Genomic DNA, 17,482 nt, shown 5'->3' with positions numbered 1-17,482 from the left:
CTTCAATAACAGTGGCATGTGGATCTTTAGTACATACAGGGATAAGCACAGCATCAGGCAGATTAGGGGAAGCCAGGAAGTTGAACTGAATTGAAACCCAATACATGGTATAGAATACAAGAGTAAAATCAGTGTCAGAGCTAGTAAGATAGAGATTGGAGATAGGGAAAGGACTAAAGGAATAATCTACATGTAGCTCTTTCTGTGACCTTTTGTTTGCCATCACATTATGAATGTCTTGAGAAACCAGGGATTTGGAAGAAAACCCTATCTCTGTCATACTATGTTGAAATCCTTGGCATGTGAAATCAGGAAAAAAAATGACTATGTACATTTAATCCATTGAAAATTTTGGAACTTTGAAAATATCAACTTAGTGACTTAGCTTGACATGACTTCTTTTTAGTCATAACTGAATAAACCCACCATAGAAACAGAATAGTGAGAATAGCCTAAATTATGTCAAGATCAATACTGCATAAGTGGCCTTCTTCTCCTTCCTACCATATTAACTTAGAAATAGCCTTCAAGCATAGAAATACATTTTCATGAGCAATAAAGACTGAATGACAACTTGACCAAGGATTAATGTACTAAAGCTGTCTTATCATGAGGATTTGTCAGGTTTGATAATGGCTCACTCATTTTAAACTGATATTGATGCTACTAAGTATGGTAAAAACTCTAATTGAGTTCTGGAGTTCCAGGTCCTTAAGGGATTTAAAAGGAATTATTAAAATAAAATTGACATAGTGTGCACAGATCTTATAGGTGTAATTCAATTTAAAATCATATTTAATGAGAAATAATCTATATATGATAAAATATACCAATTCTAAGTGTATTTAAGTTAACAGTTTGGTAAATAACCACTAACACAACTAAGATGTAGACCATTTCTGTTATCCCAAATAGTAACCTCATGTGACTCTGTAGTCACTTTTAAGCCTGAAGCAACCAGTCTGCGTTCTGACACTATAGATTAATTTTACCAGTTCTGGAATGTCACTTGAATGAAATTGTTCTTTTTTATGCCTGACTTCTTTTAATCATCCTACCTTGTTTATCCTTAATTATTATGATGCTTCTTTTTTTAATTTATTTTTTTATTGGTATTATGATGCTTCTTTAATTGGTATTGCTTTGAGTTATGTAGACAACTTTGATATTGGTAAATTTACATGCAGCCCTTGGATGGTAGATTTCTATCTACATATGTAGACAACTCAAGGCCTATCCAAAATGGGATGTCCAGTTGGGGAACCCCACCATAAAGCCAGAATGTCATGGGCCATAATGCATTATAGATAGAAATCTACCATCCAAGGGCTGCATGTAAGTTTACCAATATTAAATCTTAATGCTGAGTGGGAGAGAAGAAAAATGTACTCTGAGAAGTCATTATCACAAGGAACCTGAATGTATTCTGTATTTCAGGAGGCGGGAAAAAGCATATCCTTCCTTGGGGCATACACATTTATCAAAATCTAAAAGCTAAAGTTTCAAGAAATATGAGTTTATAGTTTCAAAGTACAAAATTCACAGAAATAAAACACTGAGTAACAAATTGCCTAAGAAAGAAAGAAGGGAGGTAGGAAGAAGGGGGGAAGGAAGAAGGGAGAGAAAAGGAAATACAGAGAAAGAAGAAAGAAAAGATAATTTCAAAATCATTTTATTAGCCATTATATCAAACTGGAATAAATATCTCCATTAACATATAAAGATTCAGAGGACATACAAATAAGACTAGTATAGCTTTGATGCCAGGAATACAGTGAAACCTTCAGTGTGTAAGATGTATGAGGTAATTAGGTATAACCTTGGTACTGAAACCTGATAATGATGAGAAAGAAGATTATAGGTCCATTCCATTCATAAAAATAATACAAAAAATCTTAAACATTTAACAAACTAAATCTAAAACAAATAAAAAAGATGATGTCATAGCCAGATTGGGTTTACCCAGGAATGCAGGTATGGATTAACATTTGAAAATTAGTCACTTCTTGTATTTGATATTGTACTAGACGGCATGAAGAAGTAGTTAAAGAAACAAATTGGAAAAGAAGGATAAAAGTTGTTACATTCATGTATAATCTTAAACTCATATATAAGGTTGTTTTTTAATAGGCGATGAGAATGATCATTTACAAAACTTTTAAACTACCTAAACTATTAGAAATAAAGACATCAGCAAGTTTTCATGATCCATAATTAATACAAAATATAATATCTATTTTAATGTTTCTATAAATGAGAAATATAATTTATAACTTACCATTTATAAGGTATCAAGAACTCAAAGATGGCCAATACTTTGTGGGGAAAATTAAACTTTAATTGAAGCATTTTAAAAAGCTTGTATGAAAGTACAGTGAAATCTTGTTTATAGATTGGATGATTCAGTAGCTTAATTGAGTCAGTTTTCTTCAAGTTGATTATATATTTAGTGAAATTCTAGTAAAAACAATCCCAAAATATATTTAAATAGACGTTAGTACATTGTTGCTTAAATATATGGAAGAATAATTCACCCAAAATAAGCACAACATTTCTTAAAACATACCTTAAAAGAGAAGTAATGATCATTAAACTTTAGTAATTTAGACCATAGGGCAAAGAAGTGTACAAATTGACCAAGGAATTCACAAGCAACCCCTCACTTATAGAAAATTTTGATTTGTGATACAGATAACACTTGGTATCATTAAAGAAATGTTTGTCTTTTCCATTAAGAAAAAAATTGTGAAATGAGCCCCCATCTCAACCTATACCAACATTCCATTCTAGATGGATTGACTATTCAAATATGAAAAGCCAAACTATGAAATTCAGAAGACAGTGTAGAATGTCTTTTTGATCTCAGTGCAAGAAATAGTTCCTTAAAATGAGACACTTATGCAAACAAAAACATAAAGGGAAGGATTGAGAGAACTGACTATCTTAGAATTAATTAAGAGCTTCCATTTATCAAAAGAATATTTTTAAGAAAGTGAAAAGGTACAGCAGAAGCTGGAAGAAAATGTCTGAAAAATAAGTAATTGAAAGAGAATTATATTAAGAGCATATTCATGAGCTAATGAGAAAAGACTGTGTATGGGCCATGGGCTCAAACGTGTGTCACAGAAGACACCTCAGTGGCAAATGATGCCCAACACTAACAACAATCAATCAGGAAGTGGAAATTAAAAACCAAGATGAAATACAATTTTATACCTACCAAATTGACTTACATCAGGTGTTTTCATTTTCAGGAAGGTGGTAAACTAAGGGAAAACTCTTTATTTTCTGCACATGGGAAAATACATTGCCCTAACCACTTTGAAAAATTATTTGGCACTGTATAGTAAAGCTGATACACTGATTTTATTTCTTGGTAAACACCTTTGTAAAACCCTGATATACACGAACCATAACACTCATGTATAAGATTGTTTTTTAATAGAAAAAAATGTAAAAGTACTGATACACTGTTACATAAAAGTATAGTAAATTTTTTTAAAAAACCTAAGAATGAAACAATTGATCAATATTCCTTCAGAAGGGTCAGTGAGTGAAAGGGAGTCAGGAGGCTCAGATGGCGGACTGCAGTGGAGCAATACTCCTGTTTCCATGAATTTAAGCTAATCAATGGTAGTATTACAATATTTATGCACTATGTTTCTTTATTTTATACATAGTCTTTGTGTCAACTCAATACTTAATAAAATGTAAAATCCTCCATGTACAGTATTCTGTATTTAGCAGTCATTGCTCTAAAGTGAATATGACATGGTATCCTGAGGACTTTAAAAAATGGCTTAAAACTCTTTGAAATTCACCTAAATGTGAGAATCTCCTGGTACTTCTTTAAAAATTCAAATTTCTCCACTTAGCCTCAGACCTACTTATTCAGTATATATATTGTAGGGGACTTAGAACTGTGGGTTTTGTTGGAAGAGGTTCAATGCAGTCAGTGTTGGGGTTATTCAATTTAAAGATGCTAAGAATACCAAGGTGAAAACTTTTGAGTCTTGAAAGAAGGAATTGCTGTTGCAAATCACAAGGTAGTCATGTGAGGGAAGGATTAGTGTTCACCCTGGAAGGAGAATATAATATTGAGATTATATTTATCATTAATCTATTTATCATGCACAAAAATACCATCATGACATTTTTGTTGATTTAATTTTTTGTTTTCATTTCACTTTAAATCCTATAGATTGGATTCTCTTTGATGATTTACTATCATTTTTGCAATCATATGAATTGATTTTTTTTTTACAAATACACCATATGTTCTAAGATTCTATTAGGTGTGTAATTATAGGATTATTAAAATAATAACATGTGCCACTTTGGTAACTGTAGTTGTCCTCTTCTGCAGATTAAAAATTCAGGGAATACAAATCTCTCAGTCTCTTCCCACAGTTCTGTTGGCATCAGAATAAGTACTTCATTGTTTCCTTGGCAAGTAAAATGAAACTCAAGGAAGACTGCCAGTTTGAAATTGCAGTGTGACATTTGAATTATAGAGGTCTACTTTGGTCTGTTGACTATTTAGTTCAGGATCTTAATGGGAGGAAGAGGGATCACTTGTATATGTAGAATATATCTATTAGAAATTTAAAGACAATGGCATTTATCTCTTGGTTAATTACATTTATTAAAAGTAATTAAGAATGTTGGGTCAAGGAAAAACTACATTTTATAGTCACAAGCAACTTTGCTATTTTGCTGTGAAAACAATAAATAAATGTGCTACAGAATTTAAATAATTTAAAAGGTGGCCTATCAAAAAGGCCAATAGCCATAGTATAAAAGAATTGTTTGTAACTAAGGACACATGAATTTTAGGTTTCTGATTTTAATTTTTGTTTAAAAATTGGTTTTTTGTTTGTTTTTCTGTAGTACAAGAAGCTGGGCAATACAGAGTGCATTCAAGAAAAAGACACATTTTACCTATAGAACAGAGTATATAGAAAGCAGTAGTGGTTAGAAAGGTTTCGTAAAAGTAAATTGAACAATATTGTTTAGACTTTCTAAAATAAGCAGAATTTCTAGACATTTTTTCCATTAGATAATCATTGGGAAATAATTCTCTGCAGGTCCCTCACATTTCTGAGGCACTGGCTGCCCTTTGTTCTTGGCTGTCTTTTCAAGTGTTTGTGTAGTACACTGCCTGGGAAGATAGAGTCTGTCCCTCCAGATCAAAAGACAGTCATGCTTTGTATATAAAAGACTCACTTTACCTAAGCTCTGAGTTTCTCTCCTGACCTGTCATCGACATTCCTATGCGGGACTCGTCAGGCCCTCTTGTCATCACTCTTGGAAAATTGTGGCTTGAGGAACCAGCACAAAAATGATGGTGGTTTGTTTCAACTTGTATGAAGACACATCCTGGCTTAGAGGAAGGTTCAGACCCAGTTGTTCTGACAATATTTACAGAAACACACACCTACATTGAGCATGAGGGAAGTAATTTCAATCACTGTGGTCAGACACCTAGTGACTCCTTAGACTCTGGCTGGTTCACTGGGGAGATGATAAGGCCGGTGCATAGCACTGGTTAACAGACAGTTGGGGCTCTCTGTTGACTCAGCCCCTCCTCCATTCTTTTGTGTTTGTCATTCCAACTTCAGATTTATCCAGATAGCAAAAGGTCTCAAAGTTCTTTGCAGTAGGTCCTTACTGCTATACAGGAATGTTGGCCCTGTCAGGGAGATTTCTCTGAGATAGACACACCCCTGTGGAAATCCTAAGTAAATATTTGGGCCCTCATTGCCTTGGACTGCATCTATACTCCTGATGAAGGTAATGCACTGGAGGATGAAAAACTGTCAGCCTCATCACCCTGGAAAACTTCTCTATCCCTTATGTTAAAATCAGGCTTTAAAGAGATGCTGTCATGATAACAGGGCAGCAAATGCCTGTTAAGATAGACTCCATAACAGAGTTCCTGCTGTGGAAGTCAAGTTTAGGATTGCTGAGCCAAAAAGACTCCCCAAAGCTAAATAGGTGGTACCAGTGATCATGGCCCACTTTATAATGTGCTTTAGGTGCTTGTCAGTGTTGGAGTTAGGTTAAAACATGAGTAATCACTGCATTGCTCAGAACTAAAAGCAAATGTGCCTATGATTGGCAGAAAGCTGCTCTCTGCCTCCCTACACCTGATACCACCTTTATCCTGACCTCATTTGCTCTAAGATGAAAGATGACTAAGGGTGGGCCTGAGATCTGTTTGTCCTCCAGAGAGACCAGTTACTGTGTAATCCCTTGGGGTATACTGGAGAACTTTGTGGAGTGTTGGCAGTTAAACTTCATGGTTTTGTGGATACTGGCTCACAACTCACCATCTCACCTGGTACCGTGGTGAGAACATGATGCATTCACAGTGAGAAGGAAAGTGAAAATGGCTCTGTGGAAGGGACCCTTGGGAAAATTCAATGTAATTCTGTGGCTTATAATGGAGCTCATGTATTGCATGCCTGCATTTCTTTGTCCCGTTAATATCAGTAGGATTTCTCACCTTCAGAGATTGCCACATGTAGAGCAATAATACTGGGACATGTAGATCACGCTCCATGTTTTCTCTCTGGTAGTCAAACAGAATTCATGTAGAATTCCAGAAGGAATTATTCAGTTAGTGGCTGCCAGAATACTCAGAGAATTTTCCAACACAACAATTCTGCTTGCTATATTAGACACAACCCCTTAAAAAAAATGCAGCTACTAATCTGCTAAGTATTCTCTGACTGAAACCGAATGTCCCAGGTTCTCAGTTTGAGCTGGGTCTACTTGAATTTGTGACCAAAAAAGCTTGGAAGAGCCTAACCAACACACTTTATTAAATAGAAATGACAGATTCAAGAAAACTGCTGGAATGGGGGTATTTACTCAGTGGTGGAACACATACCTAGCATGTGCAAGGCCCTGGGTTCAATCCCTAATACAGAAGAAAAGAGAAAAAAAAAAAGAAGAAAAAATAAACTGAGCTTTGCCCAATAGTGTCTCAGATTTACATGAACAAGTGGCTGTTTTGTGTTTGGGAGATTTTGTCTGCCATCTTTTTTCTGAAGCAGAACCTGTCACTCAGTGGTGCCTCCAATTTATAGGATTTTTTTTTTTTTTTAATGCCTGAGTTTGGTTCACTGGTGATCATTCAACCAGGTTGTCTGGTGCTAACTACTGGGCTTTTCAACCTCTGCACCAGCTATTCAGACCCACAAATGGACATGGTCACTTGCAGCATAGACAGGACTCAAGGCCATACTTACAGCTCTGGCCAATAGTCCCTTTGATAATCCTTGTTATATTTTTCCTGGCCCTTTGGACTATTTCCAGTGATCTGTTTGGTCTGTCCATTGGAAAATTATAGACTAACAGATTAAAGTTTGCGGATTCAAACCATAGAAACAAATTATGGAAACATATCAAATTCTTTGGGCCTACTTCTAGCTATATGGCATCAATATTTTTGTGTACTTAAGGAAAGATTTTTGGTTTTTTGTTTGTTTGTTTGTTTGTTTTCTTATGGTACTTGGGATTGAACCCAGGGCCTTAGTACATGCTTGGCAAGCACTCTACCACTGAGCTACCAGAGAAAGACTTTTTAAAGAAGTCCTTAAGAATCTGTTATAGAATCTTTAAAAATGTTTTATGTATTTAAAGAAAGTCCACCATTTGATCATGTAGCCTTCAGCTGATTGTAGTGATCCCTCTGAAATAAGGCTATCCAAGACTACTTGGAGCAGCTTTTCCTAAGGAATAATTGATAATAATGATCCTTATGATTGTACTAATTTAACTAGACAAGGTAGTGCAGAATTTATTTCTAACTGAGGGAATGTGATCAGCTGCACTGCCTAGATCCTAGAAGGCACTCATATCAGCCTCAACTTGCTGACTAGAGTTTTTCTAGAAAACAGAACTGCTCTAGACCCTAAGCTTCTTCCTTGTGTCCCCAAAAGTAACCCTGTGTGTTCAGTGATACATCCTGTTGCACTTAGAATAATCCCTTAAGCCAAGTGGAAAAGTCAGTACAGAAGGTTATGGAGAGATGCTAGACTCTGATGGGGCTTCTTTAACCAGTTGGTTCTGGGAGGCTAGGAAATATAGTTGATCCCAGCACTGCAAGTTAGACTAATTCTGCTGGTTGGAGTCCTATTCATAGTAATTTTAATTACGTGCTGTGAGATTGTCTGAATGGATTTAGTTCTGGATGCCCTAGGTCTCAATGATCAGTGTGGCCATAGGAGTGTTAAACTCATGAGAAAATTTACCACAAGCCATAAACAATGTAGATATGAGCATGGATAATGTTGAGAGACCATTCCCCATGGATCTGTCCTCTGCATGTCACAGGCATGGATGGCCTTTGTTTCAGATTATCTTTTTGGTGATATTAGTATGATGAATAGCCTTGGAAAACAGAGATAGTGTCTCTCTTAAGGGCAGTAAGAGTCTTTATTACTCCCCACTATATAAAGTTGGGGTTTCCTAATTTCAGAATTCTTAATATTTTTGATCTTGCCCTCTGCTTTTATACTTTGTTCTCCTAGCGGTATCTCAGACTTGAACGTTGTTTGAAAGCCATTTTTTTAAAAATTTTAGACTTATATTTTTAAAACTTTCAAAACCATCAAGTCTTAGTTCCTTTCTGTTTGATAGTATGCTCATTCTATCCATGTCTCTCACATTTTACCATAAGCATTGAGAAAAATGGCAGCACCTTCAACACTTTGGAAATTCACTTAGTGAGATTAGCAGTTCACTAGGAACATTTCCTGCTTTCTGATAATGTTGCTTAGCTTTCTACCACTATATAATAAGTACTTCACCTTCCAGATTTCCACTAACAATCTGTTCAAGGCAGGTTAGGCTTGCTCTAATGCACTCTTCACAATCCTTTTAGCCTTTGTTTACTACCTGTTTCCAAAGTCACTTCTGTGTGTGTGTGTGTGTGTGTGTGTGTGTGTGTATTTGTTATGACAGTACCCACCTTCTATTGCTGTATAACAAATTACCACTAAAACATAGTAAGTTAAGAAATACTTATACCTTACATTATCTGTGAGTCAGTTTAACTGGTGCCTCTGATTCAGAATCCCTCCCAAGGCTACAAATAAAGCATCAGCCAGAATTGTGGTCATCTAAATGTTCAATTGGGAGAAGATTTGCTTCCAAGTTTGCTCACAGCTGTCGGCAAAACTCAAAAGATCCACTTCCAAGATCCTTCATGTGACTGTTGGCAGGCCTCAGGTTCTTGCTGGCTGTTGGCCAGAAACCTCAGTTCCCTGTGGTGTGTAACATGGGCCTCTTCATCCTCACAATATGGCAGTTTGCTTTCCAATAGTGAGGGCTCAGACAGAGCAAGAGCCTGATGAAATGCAAGTCCACATCTTTGTGTACACTCATTTCAGAAATACGTTTATTGTATTCTGGTTGTTATAAGTGAGTTTCTAGGTCCATCCTACACTCAAGGGGAAGGAATTTACAAGAGCATGAATAAGCAGGAAGGGGTCATTTTAGCATCTATCTACCATTGAAGGAAATATTGTTCCTGTTTTTGGAGTATGCTTTCTAAAAGGAAGGGGATTAAAAATTAAAGAAAGCCCTGAAATACTATAAAATGCTAATTTATGAACTGTTTAACACAACTGCTAGAAAAACATTTAAGAAGGAAAACATGAGTTTGGATAGTTGGAAAGATGTATTGGCAGGTCTAACCTCTAGAATTTTAGGAAGAATAATTTGTAAGCAGTGTTACCACGAAGGCAGGAAACAGAGGGCCCATGCGTAATCTAGATATGGAGTTCAGCTGTTTCTTTACTTGGACGATAATATGGTAAGAATGGAGTGAAAATCCAGATACATTTTGAGAACAAAAGATCGACAAGAAATTTTGAATGGCATGATAAATGGAAGTGAAATAAATGCATATGAAAAGCTAGACATTAAATATTTTGTGTATTTAGTTCTTTAAAACCTTTCAATATCCTATGGGGTTGGTATCTTTTATACTATTTTATAGAAGCAGAGACTATAAAAATACAAAATAAGTAGCACGCTCACTATAATGCCTCTGCAACATTGAGTCTTTTCTCTTTTGGAGACCTAGTCTCTCCAGCCCCAAAGCCTGTGCTCTTATTTGTTGCGCTACTTATGGCATTGTCTTGGAGAAATAAGGGGTGATGAAGACAATCATAGTTCTCAAGTCATATAGTTATCTAGCATGTTCTAGGCACTGTGATGAGCTCTTTGAATATGTCACTATTGTAAATTCTCATAGCAACCTCATGAATAAAGTGTTATTATTTCTATTTTATAGGTGAGCAGACAACATTCAAAGAGATATCATGGCCAGACATTACAGAATTAGGGCATATACAAAAAAGTCACTGACAAATAGTGGAAAAAGAGATTCCTTTGCAGAAAAAGCCATTTGGATAGTTGGTGCACAGTGAGGAATTTTAAACCTTAACATCTTAGTTTGTGATCTTTCTCCTCCAGAAAAGAAGCAGCTCTCTCTATTCTCTGAGAACTGAGTCTGAAAAATATATATAACCATATTCATATTCTGTAAACAAATTCCCACAAAAACTGCACAATTAAGGCTATTTTTATGATTAGCATCATTTGGTTTCCCTGAATTTACCAGAGCAAACATTGCTGCAGCAAAAATTACTGCTAATGGTTGAACCTAACAACAAGAGAAAATCCCCCAAAGGGTCATTTAGGTCCCAGCTGCAGCTGCGTTTCACTATATTTCATACTGAAAGGCTGAGATTAACAGGAAAATCGGGCTCTGCCGTACTGTGCAGATGTGGCTGCAACTGTCTTAATTTATTTATTCAGTAAACATTTGTTCAGTGCCCACTACATGCCAAACAGTGCCCTAGCCATGCTGGGATTGCAGGGATACATCATACCTCATGGCCTCCAGGAGCTCTTAGATGAAAGAAGTTGATGGGAAAAAGATATAAAAACTTCAAAGTGTTATTAGTGATATAAGGCATACAGTGGGAACATAAAAGAGCAGATTATGAAAGTCTTAAGAGTAGGAACTTCATAGGATTTTCCAATGAAGAGGGATATTCACCTTGGACCACTCTGGTGGGTGGAGGCTGGGCAATGAGGAGCATGGATACATGGAGGTTTCCCAGGGGGCAGGGTTGGTAGAATCTAGTGTTTGTTGAAGAACTGGGAATATAAGAGGAGCTGCTTTAATGAAAGGAAAGTTTTACTTCAGAATGACCAATTTGCTTTAAAAAGATGCATGCATCGAGATCTTCTGCAGAATTATATTTTTGAGACCAAAGCTTAGCAAACATCCAGTTACAAGATGGGGACTGGAAAGGCTCTGGTGTGTCACCATTTCAGCAACAGCAGCAATGAATTATTTTGAGCTCCTATCATGTTCCAGGTCTTGTGCTAAGCACTTTACAGGCGCTCTCTAATTTAATTTCATGATAACTTTGTTATGCTAAGTATTTCTTCAAGTTGTCTTATTCTATAGATACAGAAATCAAAGCTTCAGTCTAGAATGTCTAGACTAGAATGTCAGTTCCAATGTCTCAGAGCTGGAATTTGAACTTAGAGAAGTGACCACAAAACCAAGGTTCTTTCATTGGCCCCCACTTCGCTAACCCACTAATACAACCGATACTTAATGCTCCTTCTGTAAAGCCTAGACCAACACCTCCAACTCTCGTGTTTCGGGCCCTGGTGTATCTACCCACTTTTGCTCCCACCAGTCAAAAGTTTGGTGTTTACAAGACATGGAATCTGTCAGCACAATTATTATAATGCTATTTAGTAAAATATTAAGTGCTCTGATGTAATGTGAATGTAAAGAAAATTGTTTTATCTATGAAAACTAGATATATTATTTTAAAAAATAGCTAAACGAAATTAGGTTTGGGAAAGAGATGTAAAAGATAAGGGCACACCATAAACATCTAGAGGAATTTAAAACTCAGTTTTTCTTGCTAGAATCATTTTTATCCATTTTAAGGACACTGCAAAATTTTTATAGATTATATGTTATGGTTGCGGTTTTTATAAGAGAATGTGTGAAACATCAGTCAGCAGACACTCATAAGCCAAGAGGAAAACTTGGCCCTGCAATTAAAAGATAGGCAAGTGAATGAATAATTCTGTGATTTAGGGTAAGTGTAAATATGTTTATGTTTGGTTTTCATTGATTCTTCTCTTTATTTTGCAATTTATTCACCCATTACTGTTCCCTGTCCTTTCAAAGGAGACTTCTATATACTTGCCTCAGGGTCATGATAGAATAAAAGAGAACAGTAAACACAGGTGCAAGTCTTCAAATGAATTGAATGACAATGTTCAAATTGTGAAAGGTGACTCCTAGCACAATAGCATTATGCAAAAACAGGCTTTTGAGTTGAGGATAGGTGAAAGGAATATATCCTTAACATTGTTTTTCTGCAAAGCTTTAGTTTCTATAAATCAGAAGCAGCATAACATAGAATAAAGAATACAGACTTTGAAATGTTTCGATATAGCTTCAACACCTTAACTAATTGTTCTTGGTAAAGTCTCTTGAATCTCAGTTTCCTCAAATTAAGATAGCATATTAATATCCATATCAAGTAGTTGTTAGGGAATATACAATGTTGGGTACATAGTAAATTATGAAAGGATTGTTATTCATTTTTCTCCTTTTCATGGGACTATTCAAAAGTAAAAGATGTTAATTAAGAAAGTAGATAGGCCATGAAACATTTACTATCTGTATTTTGACTCTAAGAACTATTCTTGACACATTGGAAGCAAATTTGTAGGTTGAGACAAATAGTGTCAAGAGTCTCTGGTATTTTGAATTTTTTTTCTTTTATTGATGCATTATAGTTGTACATAGTAGTTGGGTTCATTTTGACATAACTATATATGCATGGAATTTAATTTACTCCATTGATCCCTAATGCCCACCCTCTTTGCCTTCCTCCTTACCCATATTTCCATTCTACTTTACTGGTCTACTTTCCATTTATTTATTTATTTTAAATTGGTAGTATATATACACACACACACAGAAACTCACATAAAGGTAGAATTCACTGTAATATATTTATGTGTGCACATAGAGTAATTTTGTCAAATTTATTCTGCACTTTTTTTTGTCCCTTCTACACTGTTGATATTCCTTCTGCCTTTGAAAAACTTTGAATTTGACCAAAAGTAGAAAGAGTTGGCTATGAATGGAAATACTTAATTGTAACAATTTTTTTGTACAACATTGTCCATCTTCCTCTACAAATGACAGGCTCAATCCAATCTAATTTTGAGATTTGCTAATTTATCATTCCATGCTATAAAAATAATTTTCATTTTCAATAAACAGAATCTGAAAGACTTATTATTCTTAGTCCACTAAATGTAACTCTTTTGTTTTCAGATATTTAGGAGAATTGATAATAAGTGCACTCTTTATTCTGAAGTCTATTCAGGGTGGGAATGGTAACAAAGTTTTTGAACACTATCTATAGCCTATAATAAGTAAAAAGTATACTCAAAGCACTAAAAGATATATTTTGCCCTTAGAATGCTTTAAAGGCTAATTGAAAAGAGAAAATATTAGTAAATGGAATGATGAAATGAATGATAAGAATTTTGGCACAGTTGCATGTAATTTGGGAACTAGGAAGGAGAAGAAACTGGAAAAGTCAAAAATAGAAGCAGCAAGAAGAATTCTTGATAATTTTAAAATTTCAAGATAACTTTGATAAATTATATATGGATGATAAGGCCAAAACTGTACTTAAATGCAAGAATTGTCTATGTTGTATATATCCTAATCCTGTGTTTTTTTTAAAAAAACGTGTGTGTAACACAATATTACCTTTTTAACAAATGACTGCTTGTTTTCTTGATATTACGAAAACTTCCCTAGGAAGTTCTAGATAGTACAATGCAATTGTATTTGTATTTAAAAAGTATTTGTTAGATCTTATTATATGTTAGGCCCCACCCTAGTCTCATATTTATATTAATTCACTCATACTTAGTTAACAAGTATTCATTTTCAAGCTGGCAAAAGCAAATCAAATCATTTTTTTTTCAGCTCATGTTTAAAATGTACCATATTGTTATGGTTTAGCAGACTTTAAATTTTAGCTTAAGATTTTCGTGAGCCATTCAGCTACTCATCAAATTGATTATATAGAACTAAATTTTATATATGAGTTTAAGCTTTAAAACTAAGATTTAGCTTTGCTACTAGTTGTGATTATAGGGTTAAAATTTTTTACATTTTTATACCTCCACAAGAAAACTTTTAGCAAAGTATCTTGAGATTGTTTATTTACTAACCATGCCACATTCCCATTAGTTAACATCACTAGTATTTACAAAGTACCTGCTGGTTTTAAAAACATATAAATAGGAAATAGATTAATTTACAGAATACCATAAGAACCATACCAAATCTAAAATTAAAGCCCTTTGAAGATTTGTAGAATGTAATTGTACTGACAAATAGAAGCTATTTGGAACCAACCAGTCCCCATCTTCAGCTACCTTACCCTGCCAAGTGCCAGAGACACTTAAAATTGTATTTGTAGTTTAGACATTTTCAGATTGGTTTCTAAAGGGTCCTAAATTTCTAGGACCCTTTGAGATTGGAACACCCAGTCTCAAACTATTTCCCCGCTTTCAGTCAAAGCATCTCTGATTTTATTTGTGTGGGGTGGGGCAGGGAGGTGGGGAGTTCTAACTAATCTGTAACCAGTTTGGAAAAAATCACTGCTCAATGTGAAAGATCCTGAGCTTACTTCTCTACACAAATGCCTCCAAAGTCAAGGTTTTTATGATAATAGCCTCTGTGGGGAAGTAGAGACTGAGGGATACTGAGGCAATATATTTATTGTGGTCAGTGGCCCCCAATTTGTAGAAAGTGTGCCTTCTTCCAGCTTCACAACTTGGAAGAACTTGGAGAGAAGTCAGAGGACAATTACAAAGACAGTTACAGAGATTCTGACCTCTTGAGAAAACTAAAATAATTTCATTGAAAAAAAGAAGTCTGAGGCAATTAAGTAATAAGTCTTCCAGACAATAAGAATCATTACACTGAGGTTAATAATCAGATTTCCTTCATGTGCAAACATAGTTTAAAAAAGGGATATATACCGAAGGGGAAGAAAAAAAAACATTTTAATGAATAATGGCTGAATACTAACCAATTTGAAGACATTATTATACACAATCAGGAAGCCTAATGAACAAAGAGATCCACATGGAGACACAATTCAGTCAAATAGTTGAAACTCAAAGAATTTAGAAACAAAAGACAAGTTACCCTCTCATCACAAAGGCTCCACCATAAAATTAACAACTGATTGCTCTTCAGAAACCATAGATGCCAAAGGGTAGTAGGATGACATAAGTCCTGAAAGAAAAAGACACCAAAAATGACAAAACCATCTTTCAAGAATGAAGGACAAATTATTAGTAAAAGCTGAAGGAGCTCATCACCAGCAGTCCTACTCTACAAGAAATATCAAAGGGAGTTAGTTCTTCAGTCTGAGATGCAAAGACAGTAGGCAGTGAATTGAAGCCATAAGGAAAAATTAAAAACACTGGTAAAGGCAACTATATAGGTAAATGTAAAATCCAGTATTATTGTAATTTTGGTTTGGCTTGTAACTTAGCTCTTTACTGTATAATTTAGTAAGAAAATGTGTAAAATAATGATTCTAAGTTTGTAAATGGGAATACAATACACAAAGGTATATTCTGTGACAATAACTGTGTGAAAGGGGAAGGAAAGGGGGAAAGGGGGCGTGTGCAGCTTTAGCACAAAGAATGAATTGTAGAACAACAAGAAAAAGCAGCAAATGCTGAGCCCAGTTAATCAAAGGAATACATCATTCAGGGTTCTCTTTATGAAGGTTTTTTTGAAGGCAGTATGAATTCCTATCTATGTTTTATGTATTAAACCACTACCTGAAGGAACAGGGATGAATTAAATGAACTTGGTCCTTTTAACCTTATGAATCAGTGATTTATCTTTAAGTTTTATCATAAGATAAAGATTTCAAGCACTTATTTTGAATTATAGCCTCATAGTCTGATGCTGCCAGGAGAGGAGCTACTTTCTAATAATGTTAAGGAAGTTAGTAGAAAAGAAGAACATCTATTCCAGGGGTCATGTACTCAAATACCTACAGGGACCCACAGATGTTATAAAAGAGTGAAGCTAAGAGCAGAATGATGTGGAGTTTGGGAAGTCTAGTGTATTAAAAAGTGAGTGACTGCCTAAAAGGGGCAATTACTGCAATCTTTGGCCAGTTGTTATTATGTCACAATGTGTCTAAATTGACAGATCTTTGGCTTTCTCAAAAAAAAAAAAAAAACTGGAAATGTAGAATTTTACATGAAAAAAATGTCACATTGACCAAAAACTCAGTTTTATTAAAGTAGTGTGAAAGCAGAACTATATGCATGTACATTCTGTGAGTTGGAAACTTCAGTTTATCCTTTAGTTCATTAGTGAACCACCACAGTAATTAACAAACAAAATAGAACCGATTCAATTCCAAAGGTTAGAAAAGTTAATCTACTTAACAATTATAAGGTTTAATTAAGGTTCCTTCAAACTCTCTGAATCTTCAATCTCTGTTTCCTTCCTATACTGGGTAACTTGCTCCCAATATTGGGTTTCTTATTCACATAGGAGGGTGAGTATTTGAAGGAATTACTTACTTCCCTTAGCTATGTAATTTTATTTAGTAAAATCATCACATGCTCAGATCAAAAATCAGTTCATCCTGTTGCTATACTAGAGAGGCTATTGATTCTATCAGTCTATGCACATGTATGTGGCATAGATTTGTTCCTTTGGATCTTTGAACTAACATTTGTGTATAACACTGGCTGCATGAGGCATGCTCAATTTAAAAATTGACTTACACACTTTTACCATTTGGTGACATCTTTTATGTCTCTTATAAAATGTTTTCCAATAACCCTCCTCCACCTGGAGTAAGGACAGTTGGATTTCTGAAATCCCCTTACTTTCAGACAGGAGAATATGCCACAGATGAAGAAGAGGATGAGGTAGGGCCTGTTCTTCCTGGTGGTGACATGGCCATTGAAGTCTTTGAGCTGCCTGAGAATGAGGACATGTTTTCTCCATCAGACCTGGACACAAGCAAGCTCAGTCACAAGTTTAAAGAGGTAAGCCACTGATCTGCAAAATATTTATATGTGTCTATTTCATTAGTTAGTGTATGTTTTTGTTCAAATAAAATATTAAGAATAATCAATTTTCCAATGAAACTTTTTAATAGAAGATTATATTAAGTCTCAAATTTCAAAGTAAAATTTAAGTAGATCTCATTTCATTATCACTGATTTAAATGCTTGATATTTGTCATAGTCGAAGCTTGCAATGTATCTAGCCCATAATTTCAAACTAGAGTGTGCAAATTCATGATACATTCTAGCTGTGTTTTTTTTTTTTTTTTTTTTTCAT

The 17,482-nt window shown here is 35.0% G+C and overlaps 1 protein-coding gene across 13 annotated transcripts in view; it reads left to right on the top strand.

Moving 5' to 3' along the window:
• Positions 1 to 17,482, top strand: part of Ppp1r9a (protein phosphatase 1 regulatory subunit 9A) — a 309,447-nt gene that overhangs the window by 224,798 nt on the left and 67,167 nt on the right. For all 13 annotated transcript variants that reach the window (XM_048785949.1, XM_048785937.1, XM_048785948.1 and 10 more), the window contains one exon: positions 17,029 to 17,184. In XM_048785949.1, coding sequence (XP_048641906.1) covers positions 17,029 to 17,184 — 156 coding nt within the window. The remainder of the gene's footprint in view (positions 1 to 17,028; positions 17,185 to 17,482) is intronic.

Source organism: Marmota marmota, unplaced genomic scaffold (genome assembly GCF_001458135.2).
Source record: "Marmota marmota marmota unplaced genomic scaffold, marMar, whole genome shotgun sequence".
Lineage (NCBI taxonomy): Eukaryota > Metazoa > Chordata > Mammalia > Rodentia > Sciuridae > Marmota > Marmota marmota.
Note: the sequence above shows the minus strand (reverse complement) of the source record. Positions and strands in the feature narration are given on the sequence as shown.